This window comes from Cloeon dipterum, chromosome 1 (assembly GCF_949628265.1).
Source record: "Cloeon dipterum chromosome 1, ieCloDipt1.1, whole genome shotgun sequence".
Lineage (NCBI taxonomy): Eukaryota > Metazoa > Arthropoda > Insecta > Ephemeroptera > Baetidae > Cloeon > Cloeon dipterum.
The window spans coordinates 10,316,110-10,330,551 of NC_088786.1; the positions used below are offsets into that span (position 1 = coordinate 10,316,110).

Below are 14,442 nucleotides of genomic sequence, written 5' to 3' on the forward strand. Positions count from 1 at the left end.
AAGATTTCTTTTAAGTACTACAGGTTGGCTAGGCTACCAGGCAGCCACAAGCATCAACAAAACTAGTACTATCAGCATTAACTCTGAAGACAAAATTTCATCTGTTCGAATCAGCACGAACAAGGATACTCATTGATTTTTATTTTTACCTCCAAATTTATTAACTGTCATGTTCAGATTCTAAGTTCACAAAATTTACACACATCTAGTCGAGTACTCTTTGCAGATTTAGTTCAAATTTTATCACGCACCTCCTCGCCCCACTTAACCCCCGCCCTTAGTTCTCCGTCAGACACGATGGCCCAGGACATTTTATCTGTTGTGTGAGCAACTGCAGTCTCTCCATTCTTGCTGACCGCAATGGCTCCTGCCGTTCCACCAGTCCGCGAAGTCAAAAATTCGCACGACTCATCCGCCGCATTTTGAATTGAGGTTCCTTTAATAAATATTGAAACACATTAAATGTGGACCAGTTAAATAAATTTATCGCATTAGTTACCTTGCTTCATGAGATTAAAAATTGAGGACGCCAGGCAGGCCTTGGTGATGGACTCCCCGTGGCCCGTGCTGGCCACTGCGCCAACCGCCTCATCACAGTAACCTCCGCAGCCGACCAGGGGTGTGTCCCCAACCCTTCCAGGTGTTTTCCCGCAGGTGCCGCCAGTAGAGAGGGCGACCGCCACTCGACCCTTCCTGTCGACAGCTACTGCTCCCACTGTACCAACTCCCGGTGGCTTTCTAGAAAGAAAAGTTATAGTAATTGTTATTTGTTGTTTGCAATTATTTTCATATGAGATGAATTTAATTTATCTGTATCCTAAAATGGCGTATTGAATGGGTTTAAATAATTTGTTACATGTAGGATAAATTTATCCAAAATGTTTTTCAGCGAAGTGACTATTTCTATACAAATAAATACTTTTTACCTAAGAACGAAATTTTTCAGAGATATATAATTCAAAAGTATTTCAAAATAAAATTAATCTAACAAAGTTAAATCTATGATCGTCCGAATTTTTGCATCAACAAATCCAACCCTGCCAGTGGGAATTATTTTCATCTAATTTAAATTGAAACCTATACCCTTTTCTCCCGTTTTTGAAGTCTTCCAAACATTTAATCTCATATTTTGTCACAAGCTCTTCTGGCTGCAGTCTGGCCACTCCGTGTGCCTCTGCAAACCGGTTAGCGCCTTGACCCGCTATTAAAATGTGCTCGCTCTTTTCCATCACCAACCGAGCCACGCTAACGGGGTTTTTGATGTCACGAAGACAAGCAACAGCACCTATTAACAATATTTATCAACGTTAAAAATCTCAATTTAAAATTAAATGTTTACCAGCCTCAAGCTTGTGTCCCTCCATAACTAAAGCGTCCATCTCCACGTCCCCGTCAAAATTTAAAACACTACCAGTTCCTAAAATTTCAAAATAAATTTTTTAAATTAAATGATCTCGATATTTATGGTATATAGAAATTGAAATCAATCTTAATTCAACAGAAATTTAATTATAACCTGCATTAAAATTCGGGTCATCTTCCATCACCCGGACCGCAGCTTCAACCGCATCCAAGGCTGACCCCTCTTGCATGTTGAGGATGCGCCATCCCTCTCTGGCCGCGACCTGAACACCTATGAGTTTTGCCTGGGCTCGTTCGTCGTCAACGTCTCCAGCTCCACCGTGAAGCACCAACGCAGGAAGCATTTTAGACGATCAGCAAAAAAGACAAAAATAATGCACTCTGATAGCGTGTTGAATTACTCCGCGTTGTTATCTGCGGCTGTTTCGAGAGCAAAATGCGTGCAAACAACGCACAGGCTTTTTATTTACGAGGCTCAATGGTGGAGGGGAACGGGAGTCTCATGCTGCAACCGCAAGGACGTTGCAATTGACACTTCAAAAAAGGCTCCAAAGCTGTCAAATTAGAAGAGCGAGCACCCGCAGCATGTTAATTAAATTCGCTAAACACCCTGTTTCAAGTTGTTTACCTCATTAGCGCAGAAATTCTTAAAAGCAAATAAACACGTAAGTGGTAGATGGACAGGAGTGACCTCGTCTGGCTTATGCAACTCGCCCGACTTCCTGATCATGCGTGTTGCATGTCGTAACTTTAAAGGCGGAAAAGGGAGTTGCAATGTTAGAATAATGGTTTAAGTTCGTTCATAAACACAGCATTTTTACAGAATAATATACGAATCTGTGTTGAATTTATTAAAAAAGTGACCTTTATAAATGGCTTCTAAAAAAGTAAAGCTATCGAGGTATTTCGCATCTTGAAAGGAAATTGAATAACAGGGCAACTTCATCTTCGTTGATAAAAAGTTTTTTCCTAACTCAACTAGTTTCAGCATGAATACTCTTTGAAACGATGAAGTCTTCATATGTGTGGTTGAGGAGTATCAGAATCAGCAATTTGTTGAATAAATCTATTTTATTATCATTAGTTTGTGACAGCATTAACCATAATTGTTTTCCTTCGCTGTCATCAATTTCTTTTGTTTGCCATATTGAAAATTATAAAATCAAAACGACGTTAATTTAAATCTAATTAACTATCACAAGGGTCAAGTGTCAACCTTGAAGAGGAAGGCATTCAAATGTCGGCGAGACCGAAATTGAGGATTTTTCCACCAGAGTCTTCATCAGTCGGCATACAAATAGAGGTATGTCTAAAATTAGAAAGCTGTGTGCTTGTGCCGTCCGCGGTGCTGCTGGCCCGAAAGCAATCGTTATTGAAGAATCGTGCATCCGAGAAGCATGTCCACGGAGGGAAAATGTGCCGTGTGCCTGGTGGATGCCGCGCAGCAGTGCGCTGGCTGCAAGGCCGTCTTCTACTGCGGCCGAGAGCACCAAAAGCAACACTGGGGCCGCCACCGCTTTGAATGCCGCCCCATAAAAGTGGCCGAGGACCCCGTGCAGGGTCGCTACCTAGTCGCCACCAAGAATATCTCGCAAGGTGACCTCATCTTCACCGACTCGCCGCTGCTGATCGGCCCGAAAATGGTCAGCTCACCCATATGCCTCGGCTGCCACCAGCCAGCGTCTGTTGACTGTCCCTGTCCAGGCTGCGGGTGGCCCTTGTGCGGCCCCGAATGCGCCAACGCCCCACAGCACAAGGCTGAGTGCCAGCTAATGAAGGACAAGGTATACAAGTCAGTGAAATCATTTATTACCCCCTTTGGGAATCTCTAATTTGGAACAAAATATAACTACTGATACTGAGGAGAAGGGTGAATTTGGGATCTACTTTTTTATTTCTAGCCTGCAAATGAAGGCATGATTTAAAAATAATGATATCTTGATTTAAATAAACTAATAATTCAATTGAACTAATTAGTTTTCAACCGAAATAGTTTTTTCTCAAAATAAATTTGGTGTTAACTGAAGATATAACTGAAATTTTACACGCAAGGAAATGTATAGAAAAAGACTAAGCTAGTATTAAAATTTTAAGATATCGACTAGAAAAATCTAGATAAAATCAGAATTCTACCTTATTATTGTAGTTCATAGCATTCCAATAAAATTATTTATTTTAATCAAAAACTGATGTGAAAATCACGAAAAACTGATAAAAATAAACTATATTCTGTTGGGAAAGTAACTAACAAGTAGACTCTTATTGCCCTTATTGGCCTACAAAATCATTATGCACATATTATGTATCAAAGGAGAATGGATACTGCGGGAAATTAATGCTTTATTTTGAATATTTTCATTTCTATCAGCCGTTGTAATTTTTAATAATGGAATTAAACTGAAAGTGTCAAAAGTTCCACTTTTATTGACCTAGAAATTTTTAACTTTTTCATAAAAACATTATTATCTGAAATATGTAATTTCTAAAGTTATATATATTTAAAAAAAAATTAAATTTCAGGGTTTCCGGGCCGACATCAAGGACGCCTCGAAACCTCTGTCCGAGTACGCGTGCATCGTGCCGCTGCGATATGCCCTTCTCCCTGAAGAAAAAATAAAAAAGGTGAAGAGTCTACAGTCGCACCTGGAGACACGCAGAATGACCCCTCTGTACACGGTGCTGCGGAACAACGTGGTCGGCTTCTTGGCTATGCGGCTGCAGGCGGAGGTGACCGAGGAGGACATCCTGGGCGTGTGCGGCGTCATGGACACAAATGCCTATGAAATCCGGCGCAACGGCGGCGTGAAGCTGCGCGGGCTATACCCGCTGGCGTCGCTGATGAACCACGACTGCGTGCCCAACACGCGGCACGTGTTCGACCGCGACGACAAGATGCTGGTGTTCGCCACCGTGGACATCAGCAAGGGCAGCCCGGTGACCTCGACCTACACGCATGCCCTGTGGTCCACCCACCAACGACGGGCGCACCTCAGGGCCACCAAGTGCTTCGAGTGCCGCTGTGTCAGGTGCTCCGACCCCGCCGAACTGGGCACCTACCTGGGCGCCATCCTCTGCTCAAAGTGCGCCGGCAAGGGCAAGGTGCTATCCACGGCGCCGCTCGACGACGCGGCGCCCTGGCAGTGCAACAACTGCCAGGCCCAGATGACAGCCAAGCAGATCGTCTGGGGCAACCAGGCCCTGCAGAAGGAGCTCGAGCAGGTGGATAAGAACGGTCCTCAGCAGCTGGAGGCCTTCCTTGAGCGCTACAAGGCCATTTTGCACCCGACCAACGGCCACGCCCTGCAGGCAAAACTGGCCCTCACGCAGATATATGGAAATGTGCCTGGATTCCTTTTGAAAGTAATCTTCTTTTTTTCTTATTTAAAAATATCACGGAAATTGGTTCACGTGAGGTCAGGTTACACGAATACAAAAGTTGACCATTTTATTAAAGCGGATCGCTAAGAGCGCTGAAAGTTTCCTAGTGAGCGTTGGAATTCAAAATCCAGACAATCATTTTCGTTGTAAAAAGTTGTTTTTGCTAATCTCATTTTTGGCAGTCTACTGCAGATCTATTTCATATGGCAATTATAACGTGCTTAATGAATAATAATTTTTATTTACAAAAATAGCACTTTAAAGTTTTAGTAAAATATGAAATAGGACTGCGGTTGACAACCGAAACTAGTAGAAATCAAACAAAAACGACTCTTTAAAATGGATGGATTTTAATTAATTTACTTAAATGTTATAATTTATGCATTCCGTGAAAGAGATTTGTTAGTTTTCTAACTGTTTAACCATTCTGCGACTGCTTCAATTTGATGATTAAATAGCACTTTATTTTATATATTTCATTCAGGACTTAAACAACGACCAAGTGGAGAGGAAACTATCCCTAACGCACGACCTGTTGGACGCCGTCTCAGTGCTGGAACCTGGCAGTTCGCGGACAAGAGCGCAGTTACAACTTGAGCTGCAAGCAGCGATGGTTCTGCAAGCCAAATTGGACATGGAATCTGAGAGAATAACTAGGGAGAGAGCTGAAGAAATTCTGGGCGACGCTGTGGAGCTGTTGAAAGAGGCTTCTGAAGTTTTAAAAACGGAGCCGGACATGGAGGGAAAACTGCAGGAGAAGCTGATGATTTTAATGCAGCAATTGGAGTTGGATGACACTTCCAATGAAAGAAATTCAGACAGCGCTGTTGATGAAGAACTGGCTCTCGAAGATATGATTGAGAATCTCCAAACAGAACCTTTGATTGTCAAACCACGAAAGCCAATGAGAAGGAATATGTAAATCTCTAATAGTTGGAGAGGAGCAACTGAAATAATTTGTATCGCTATCCTACACTGTGCTAATTGCATTGTTCAAGTGTGTTGCAAAAATTTGTGTTTCAGAATTATACATTAAAAAGAAAACTGAATTTAAATTCTTCATTTTCACTTATCCCGGAAAATTTGAACACATCTCAACACGATTTAGTTGAAACGAGTTTACTAAAAGGACAAATTAATCTTTTTTTTAAATAATGTGAGTGCACCTAAGCGTCTGCAGAAAATTTTTTTGGATTCTCTTTCTAGCTGGTTTGAACATTTCCAAGAAATTGTGAAATTTTCGTTAAAAATCAGGTTATATGTAACGTTGAAGAGATCGAACCCTCGAGCGATCGATATCATAGTAACTCTCAAATGTGTCTTGTAGCTCCTTTAAAGACGTCGGATGGGCTCTGTAGTATTGGTTCGATCTGCAAGATCTGCTTTCCGTTGGAACGGCCAAATCAAGAGCTTTCAGAATGTGTGCACTGCGACCCCTATTTTCCGGAAAAAGCCCATAAATTGTATGATTAAATTGTTAATTTTGCCACCTATATTCCATCCTAACGACATACCAAAAATCAAGATGATACTCAAACAAACTGAGCAATTATTTGGTTCGTGAATGGAATTTTAACTCGACATATTTGTTGGGAGAACTCTATAAATTTTACTTTTGAGCGGGATATAGCACATTGAAGATATTGCACGAATTTATGAAATGCGCGGCGAAAATACTTGCTTTTCTGTTCAGGCCTTAACAAGAAGGCAAAGCAAATACGACAAATTCTAACTTTATTCATCTCCACGCAGGTACATTATAATCATTTTCAGGAACATTGTCAATATTTTTGAGTGCATTCTCGGCATTTTGACCGAGTTATTAAAAGGCGGACACTCTGGATGCGCTTTTCACTTTTATCGAGCTATTCATCCGATACACAAATGAATAGAAGTTTTTAGAATGGCAGTCCAGTTAGGAGGGCGAGTGAAATTCCAAAATATGATTTGGATTTTAAAAACTGTCGTGGCTCTTGTCCACGCATCAAACGAAAATACGCACAGCCTGAGTGATAGTGAGTTTTCGCGTGAATATTCCTACAATTTAACGTTCTATGAAAATCTCTTAATTCTTATAAAGTCACATTTTAATACCTAATGTATATATTTAAGATTTAATATTTTAGGAATACCGGAAGGTTGATCATTAACTTAATTATTTCTGATTATCTCAATAATCGTCAATTTAATAGCTATAGAGCTTTCAAGTCTCAATTATTGTAGACGCGGCGTACATCGAGAAGCGACTGACAAGCTTGGAGAGCCAGCCTACTCATGATGAAGAAGGTGCCACTGGTTTTGGCCATAACATCTACAATAAACTAGATGATTTAGGTAACGAAATACCACATATTTTTGAGTCGCAGATGACATTTTTAGCGCAATAGTAATAAATCTTCGTAAACTTCTCAATTTTGAAAAACAATATTTTACACAAATTTGGCCAAAAGTTAATTATTTCTTTCTATGCAGTGAATGAATTTGCAATAGAACGCCGGTCTGTTGGTCTTGAGAATGGAGCTAAGTCAAATTTTCATCAAAACTACAACAGCGTATTATTTACCCGCAAACACAGTGCTGGCATACCGTTTTGGCGTGACCTCAGCAAATCGGACGACGAAGTCATAAGTCTTGAACATGATGGAAAAGTTACTCAAGATTTCGTAAGTTTCAATTTATTTTTGCCCCTTATGTTATACAAAATATGCAAAATATTATATCGCTTAATCCATGCAATTTGTGTTTGGGCATCTTGAACTGTAAAATGAAAAGTTTTATTCGTGTATTTTCCTACAAATTTGAAATGTAAATGTAATATTGATAGGTCAAATTCTTTGATTCATTTTTTATGATAATTTAGCCCAGCTTGCATTTTTCTAATACTCAGTAAATTTCCCGGATTCCAAAGCCACACGATTCACTATACGAGCCTTCTCTTAGCTCCAGGAATGCGTAGAATATGAGAGGGATTGTGTGAAAACCTAAACAATTTTTTGAACCAAAGCTTTAAATTATATTGTGAATTAATAAAATTTTTCTGCAGAGAGTTCGTTTGAAATTCGGTTTTCCATTCTATGGCCAAATTTTTGATGGAGTGATCGTGAACGTTGAAGGTTACATCACCTTGGCCGATAAAAATGTTCGCCATGACACTAAAATTATTGCACCCTTATCAGCCGGCTTCTTTTTCAACCCTAGACACAGCAACTACGTCAAAGCCACTCAAAACGGTGATTATTTTATTATGCATACCACACATCATTGACGATAGTAGTGATAATCACTGCTTGTGCTATTTTTTAATGTATAAGAAGATTAATTGTAAGCGTATGTGTAAAACATCTCTTTGAATAATTTAATTTTCAGAACATTCATTTACCGTGGAATGGGGCAAAATGACTTTGAAAGATCGTACCGATCTGGGAAATTTCACCTTTCAGGCAACTTTGTTTAGAGATGGTTTCATCATATTTATCTACAAAGAGTTGCCAGTTAAATTATCGGCTGTTGGAACGGTCACGATTGGAGTGAAAGACACATCTGAAGGAAAGTGTGCGGAAACAGGTATGTCTAATCAGGATGAAGTTGTGCTTTTGAATATATTTACCACGTTACAATAAATTTAGGCTCAAGGATATGCAACATGCATCAAATCGATTTCACCGACTTTACCAAGTTTAAGAACTGGACCATGATTTCCATAAGGCCTGAAGAGTTTTGCCATGAAAACAAAAACTGCGATGACTGTACTAAGCCCAACCAGAAATACTCAGATCCTCAGGTACCAATATTTTGATATAAAAGGAGAAAGTTGTAATTTTTCTCCCTCTTCAGTGCTTCTGGTGCAAAAATCAGATTGAGCAGTGTTTCAGCTTTCACGAAACGAAGGAGTTTGCGTGGAAAAAGGGCGGCTGCCTAAGGAATCACGTTGTTGCGCCGAGTAATTGCAGCACAAAAACTAATTATGCTACACCGGCGCCAAAAGTGACAGTTGCTAAGTCTGCTACGTTCACCCAGGCCGCCCCGGCGCCTAAAGTGACCAGCACACCGCTGCAAGCTGGAATGATCACACCTGCGCCAAAGATTGTCAGTTCGAGACCTGCCCCGACCAAAACTAAACAGCAACCTAAATCGACTTCCTCCAAGCCAGAAGTGACGAGTGCAACTCATGACCAAGAATTCATTTCTCAGCAACCCCCTCGAGAAGTTGACCCAAAGGAGTTGCCCAATGGGGTCCACGAATTGAAAGATAACACATACAGTGCGTTTCTTTTCATTTCTTTCTAGCTTGATAGTATTTTGAAGTTGTATAACGATACCATCTTTTGCTCTGATCGCTCTCAGGGGAAAAGATACCCTTCTCACAGTCTTTTGAGTTGAAACACGCGACTTTTATGCGTTTCATATAGTCTTGCATATATAACAATGCGATATTTTTAGAATTGTTAGTGGTTATGCAATAATTGAAGTTAGCAAATCCTGTCTTATAATCCACAAAAATAGTAAGGCGATAAGCGAGTAAGGTTGATTATATGAATTGTGAAAGTGCATGACCAAATTTGGGTTTTTAGGGTTTGTATGACATCGCAAAGTATTTTGAAGAAGGCCTCTTTGCCACTGTGCAGAACTTTTGTTTGTGTTAAAAAAATTATTCAAAGTTTTGATTATTTTCGTATCGTTTCAGTATGGAAGCTCGTCGGAGGGGTCACGTCACTTATCATATTATTGTTCATACTCATCCACCAAAAATGCAGAGTGCTGAAATTCTTCTGGCGTGCATATAGAAACTGTATAGTAAAAAATGCCTTGTGTTTTAATACACCGGATGAAACTCGTAGTTCTGAGGGGATCGCAATGTGCAGCTTAGGATCGTCTCACACCTCCTAGTTAGTATAATTTTGGTAATATAGAAAAATCACAATTTTCGACCACGCTCCCGTGTTCTTGGCCAAAAACAAGGTGCTTCTTACGAAGGTAAAACGAGAAGCGTGCATGAACGATTTTTGTGATTTTAGCAAAATTAATAATCATATTGTTGATAAAAAAAAGACATCATAGTATAGAAAACACCAAATACTTTTGATCAGATGACGTATTTAAAATTATGTGTCCATTTTATATGCATTTTTACATAAACGCATCGGACATTCCTAACACGAATGCAAATTTAAGGCATAAATTTATTTCAAAAAGTATGTTTTAACACACACATGTCATTTATAAAATAAAATAATTTTTTATCGTATTGGCGAATTTTTTATTGCAGTTCAAATGCAGATTTCACCCCAAAAATATCAATTGATTCAAGAGGGAGAAAAGATAATAGTTGACATTAAACGTTATCTGATTCTTATTTCAGTGTTAAACGATGTAAACAGAAGATATAGATAAAAACATATTTTCTCTGCCTCTATAAAATAAAATATTGACTCATCATCGATTTAAATAGCGCAACTAATTGTAAGCTATTTAATCTGGCAATCGCTCCGATTCAACTCTAAACGATCTGAACAATTTAGAGAAGAGCAAAGTTTTAAGCTTCTCTAATAAGAAAGCACTTGGGTGTTGATTAGAGAATGAAATCAAGACTTGTATAATAACTTGTTCAACCCGCGATCGTCATATTAATGATTTTAACGACATTAAATCAAAATTCTTTTTTAAAACTACCGCGTGTATGAAAAATTTATAAATAACATGAATAGAAAAGAACAGTCGATTGATCTTAAGTTCTATGATCTATGCATAATTATATCATACACGCCTCTGCTTTGATTGACGATGATTGGACCAAAACTAATTGTAAAGACCGACGAGCCACCGAGTTATTCTCTTGTTACGGATATATTATTTCTCGTCTGTTCAAATAATTGTTCCACCTAGATATTTGTGTCCGATAAATGCAAATTCCGTCCTGACTAGCATGCGCCACATAAATATAACAATTTTACTGTCCTATGAAACCAATATAATAATGTTTCTTGCCACAGTTCATTCGCAGCGTGTATAGTTGAGATTGAGAGTGAGATTATGGTGTTGGTGTAATGAGAGTGTGGTGTGTGTGTGTAGTTTACAATAGTTAATCACGTGGTGAGCCTGGGTGAGCGGTGGCTTGACCTGGGCTTGACCCGCTTGACTGTACCAATACACATACATACATTTTATTATGTACATAATAATATTATTGAAGTTGAGTGTAGTGGTGAATCGTTGTGTAATGATTTATTGTTATTAAGTATCTGTTAAAACACCATAAAAGTTGTCTACGACCATATCATGTTGAACACACCGGTTCTCGTCCGATCACCGAAGTTAAGCAACATTGAGAGCAGTCAGTACTTGGATGGGTGACCGCCTGGGAACACTGCTTGTTGTAGGCGCACTGCTTTTTGCGTTTTTAAAGAAATGTTTTCTTGCGTGAAACTCTACATGTCAGGTGATCCTTGCCGTGTACTGCTAAATAGATAGTTAAGTTTTTATTTTTTTTTTGTCTGTTTTGGTCTTCTATTGAAATTTGGGGGGTTTATGCCCTCTTAGCAAGGGTTGATTAAATTGTAAATTTATGCATTTCTGTGAGAATTCTTGCGGTCGGAGAAAAAATGCTGCATATATAAATATTGGTGATTTAAATTGTCCAGTTTCCAACCCCCCACTCTTATATCCTTCCCATCGCAAGTCGTCATCATCATGTAAAAACAAGTCCGGCGCGCCCCTTGTTGCCAAACGTGGCACCACTGCGCTGATAAAGGGTTAACGTTAACGCCCCAAATCAATTTTTTCTCGTCCGCGTTCCTAGCATATCGGGCGACAGGCTGTGCCGCTGTGGGTCGTCACCTGACACGGCACCATACAACCAGCAGTAAAATATAATTCGTTCGCTGGTTGCACCCGGTTGCACCTGCTTGTTTTAATAGCGATTGTAATTTTCCTCCACCACTCGTTGATAATTTCAAGTTATCAAGCTGACGTCCCCTTTTCCGCACAACTCCGAAATGCTCGACTACGAGGACGAGTATTTTCTGGAGGAGGATAAAATGTGAGCACACGTTCTGCGTTGGCACGAGCTAAATTATTGTCTCATAGTTTCCAATTTTGAGGGACACTTTTTAATTTCAATTCTTATTATTTTAAATGTTTTGCTGAATTCTAATTTTCGTGCTGTTTTTTGTTTGGCCGTCACAGGTACAAAGCCATGTCTAGTAATCCTCGTTTTTACCACCAGCCAGTTTGGGCTGAGGATCGAATGTAATTTAAATTTTAATTTTGTTCCACTCTTTCATTTACCGCTTTTAATACTGTGCTTATCCACTCTTTTATTCTTTTAATCACCCTCTATTGGTGTACACCATAATATTCATGACGCGATATACTCATGAAACCTCTCTTTCATCTTAATTGTACATTTGTTGTGTTGTTTTGCATGCTATCAGTGATGAAAGTAAACCCCTGGAAGAGCAATCGTCAGCTGAGGTTAAACCTTTGCTTGAGCTTGGGGTTGACCTCGACAAGGAGTTAAAATTTATAAGGTACCTAAATTCCCTCTAAGGACAACATCCTGTTTAATTTCCATAATTCTGGCTTTTCATTTATTTGGTCAGAAAATTATTCTTATTATATCTTTTTCTTGCACTCCAAAGCACGGAAAATGCACCACCAAAAGAGAATGTCAAGGATGATATTGAAATTGTAGTTCCTTGGTAAGTTTTAATTTAAAGGGAATTTTTCTTCGCAGTCTTAATACACTGTTTACATCCATTGCCCTATTTCTCTCTCTTTATTCTGCATCTGTCTTCTCGTTTCTTCTTCTGCATGAAATGTTCCGCTTGAAAAGCACACCAGACGACAGTCGAGTGTTTTGCTATGAAAACTCCATGTGAGTACCACAGCGAAAGTCATGTTCCAAACACAGTTGATTCAATGGAAAATAAAAAAATCTTGCAATATGCTTAGGGGAATGACGGTGAGTGCTGCCAGCGTCACCCTGTCCAAGGATACCAACAACCTGATCGGCATCAGCATTGGAGGCGGTGCGCCTCTCTGTCCCTGCCTCTATGTGGTCCAGGTGTTCGACAACACGCCAGCGGCCAAGGAGGGCAGTCTCCAGAGCGGCGACGAGCTGCTGGCCGTCGAGGGCCAGTCTGTGAAGGGGAAGACCAAGGGCGAAGCGGCCAAAATGATCCAGGCGGCCGAGGGAAAGGTCACCATCCACTTCAACAGGCTGCACGCCGACCCCAAGCAAGGCAAGGGCCTCGACCTGGCCCTGAAGAAGGCGAAACACCGGCTGGTCGAGAACATGAGCACGGCCACAGCAGACGCCTTGGGCCTATCCAGGGCCATCCTATGCAACGACAGTCTCGTGAAGAAGCTGCAGGAGCTGGAAGCCACTGAGGGCACCTACAGAGGCCTAGTCGAGCACTCGCAGAGAGTGTTAAGGGCGAATTTCGAACTGCTGCAGGTTTACAAAGGTGAGGAGAGCAACAATTTTACTAAACCGCACTAATTAAATTTGTTTACCAGCTTTTGGAGACACTTTTGCCGCCATTGGTGTCCGTGAGCCACAGCCACGCGCTTCAGAAGCGTTTCGAACATTTGGCGACCAGCACAGGCAAATCGAAAAGGAGGGGATTAAAATGCTACAAACTGTGAAACCTGTAAGAAATCATCATTATTTTGAAACCAATTATCTAATTTATAATTTTATAGATTCTGAATGATTTGGGCACGTATTTGTACAAAGCCATTCCAGACACGAAACTGACCATAAAAAAGTATGCAGATGCCAAATTTGAGTACCTATCTTACTGTCTGAAAGTGAAAGAGATGGACGATGAAGAGCACAGCTACGCTAGTCTACAGGAACCCCTGTACCGTCTTGAGACGGGAAATTATGAGTACCGACTTGTCCTTCGCTGTCGGCAAGAAGCGAGAACCAAATTCGCGAAATTACGCGCTGATGTCCTAGTCAAGCTGGAATTGTTGGACAACAAGCATGTCCAAGATGTTACACACCAATTGAAAAGACTTCTCACTAGTCTCGCCGCATTCCATAAAACATCATATGATCTCTTGAATGAGGGACAACTTTTCCCAGTGGAGGTCGATCTCTCCAGATCTGCTTTTAGCTATCCAGCACAGGATGAACAGCAAACTGAAGAAGATGATGATGATACTGAAATTCTCCCTGAAAACGCTGAGAGTGATAACCTGGATTCTGGGAAAACTGCTGATGATGATAATCTCATTGGTAAAAAGATAATAAATAAGGAAAATTGTTTAATGTAAATTTAATATTGCAGATGTGGACTTATTTTCTGGTATGACGTTGACAGAAGAAAAACCACCACAAGAGCAGCCAGCATCTGATCTAGATGGTAAAAATTTATAATCATAAAATAATATCATATTATAAACAAAATTTAAACAATATTCAGCAAGCATAACCTTATATCAAATTGATAATGAATTTCAACATTTCCAGAACTTTTTGGTGCACCAGATACCAGCAAGAGCGATCTTGGGGATTTGCTTGGGCTGTGAAAATCCCATTCCAAAATAAATTTCCTAAATTTCTGTTTGACTAGTCTGTAAAATGTATGATCCATATTGTTTACTAAATTGTATAAAATACACCCATTTACCAAATAGCAACTTTTGTCAATTCTTTGCCTAATGTCAAAAATGTTTATCTGCTGACCTCAAGTT

At 39.9% G+C, this 14,442-nt stretch overlaps 3 protein-coding genes, 1 long non-coding RNA gene and 1 other non-coding gene across 9 annotated transcripts; 4 read left to right on the plus strand and 1 right to left on the minus strand.

Moving 5' to 3' along the window:
• Nucleotides 1-136: 136 nt before the first annotated feature.
• On the minus strand, nt 137-2,156 carry LOC135934154 (isoaspartyl peptidase/L-asparaginase). Its single transcript, XM_065475700.1, has 5 exons — nt 1,517-2,156; nt 1,340-1,417; nt 1,084-1,285; nt 500-738; nt 137-436 (listed from the first exon to the last, which is right to left on the minus strand). Exons 1-5 carry the CDS (start codon nt 1,704-1,706, stop codon nt 234-236), a joined length of 912 nt encoding a protein of 303 aa, XP_065331772.1. The 5' UTR covers nt 1,707-2,156; the 3' UTR covers nt 137-233.
• Nucleotides 2,157-2,687: 531 nt separating this feature from the next.
• LOC135934146 (SET domain-containing protein SmydA-8-like) lies at nt 2,688-5,795 on the plus strand. Its single transcript, XM_065475689.1, has 3 exons — nt 2,688-3,146; nt 3,883-4,722; nt 5,225-5,795. The coding sequence occupies exons 1-3, from the start codon at nt 2,760-2,762 to the stop codon at nt 5,660-5,662; spliced, it is 1,665 nt and encodes a 554-aa protein (XP_065331761.1). The 5' UTR covers nt 2,688-2,759; the 3' UTR covers nt 5,663-5,795.
• A 2,070-nt stretch (nt 5,796-7,865) lies between these two features.
• On the plus strand, nt 7,866-9,057 carry LOC135945705 (uncharacterized). Its single transcript, XR_010575458.1, has 3 exons — nt 7,866-7,970; nt 8,107-8,521; nt 8,575-9,057. It is a non-coding gene; the product is annotated as an uncharacterized LOC135945705 (long non-coding RNA).
• A 1,944-nt stretch (nt 9,058-11,001) lies between these two features.
• LOC135934899 (5S ribosomal RNA) lies at nt 11,002-11,120 on the plus strand. The gene has a single exon (XR_010574158.1). It is a non-coding gene; the product is annotated as a 5S ribosomal RNA (ribosomal RNA).
• Nucleotides 11,121-11,400: 280 nt separating this feature from the next.
• PICK1 (protein interacting with PRKCA 1) lies at nt 11,401-14,384 on the plus strand. Of its 5 annotated transcripts, XM_065496760.1 has the most exons (9): nt 11,401-11,776; nt 12,171-12,266; nt 12,378-12,437; nt 12,572-12,613; nt 12,691-13,205; nt 13,258-13,391; nt 13,444-13,984; nt 14,037-14,111; nt 14,219-14,384. In XM_065496760.1, exons 1-9 carry the CDS (start codon nt 11,733-11,735, stop codon nt 14,275-14,277), a joined length of 1,566 nt encoding a protein of 521 aa, XP_065352832.1. In that variant the 5' UTR covers nt 11,401-11,732; the 3' UTR covers nt 14,278-14,384. The 5 variants fall into 5 exon arrangements, with proteins under 5 accessions (XP_065352832.1, XP_065352833.1, XP_065352835.1 ...); XM_065496761.1 differs by lacking the exon at nt 12,378-12,437; XM_065496763.1 differs by lacking the exons at nt 12,171-12,266; nt 12,378-12,437; nt 12,572-12,613 and adding an exon at nt 11,923-11,985.
• Nucleotides 14,385-14,442: the final 58 nt, after the last annotated feature.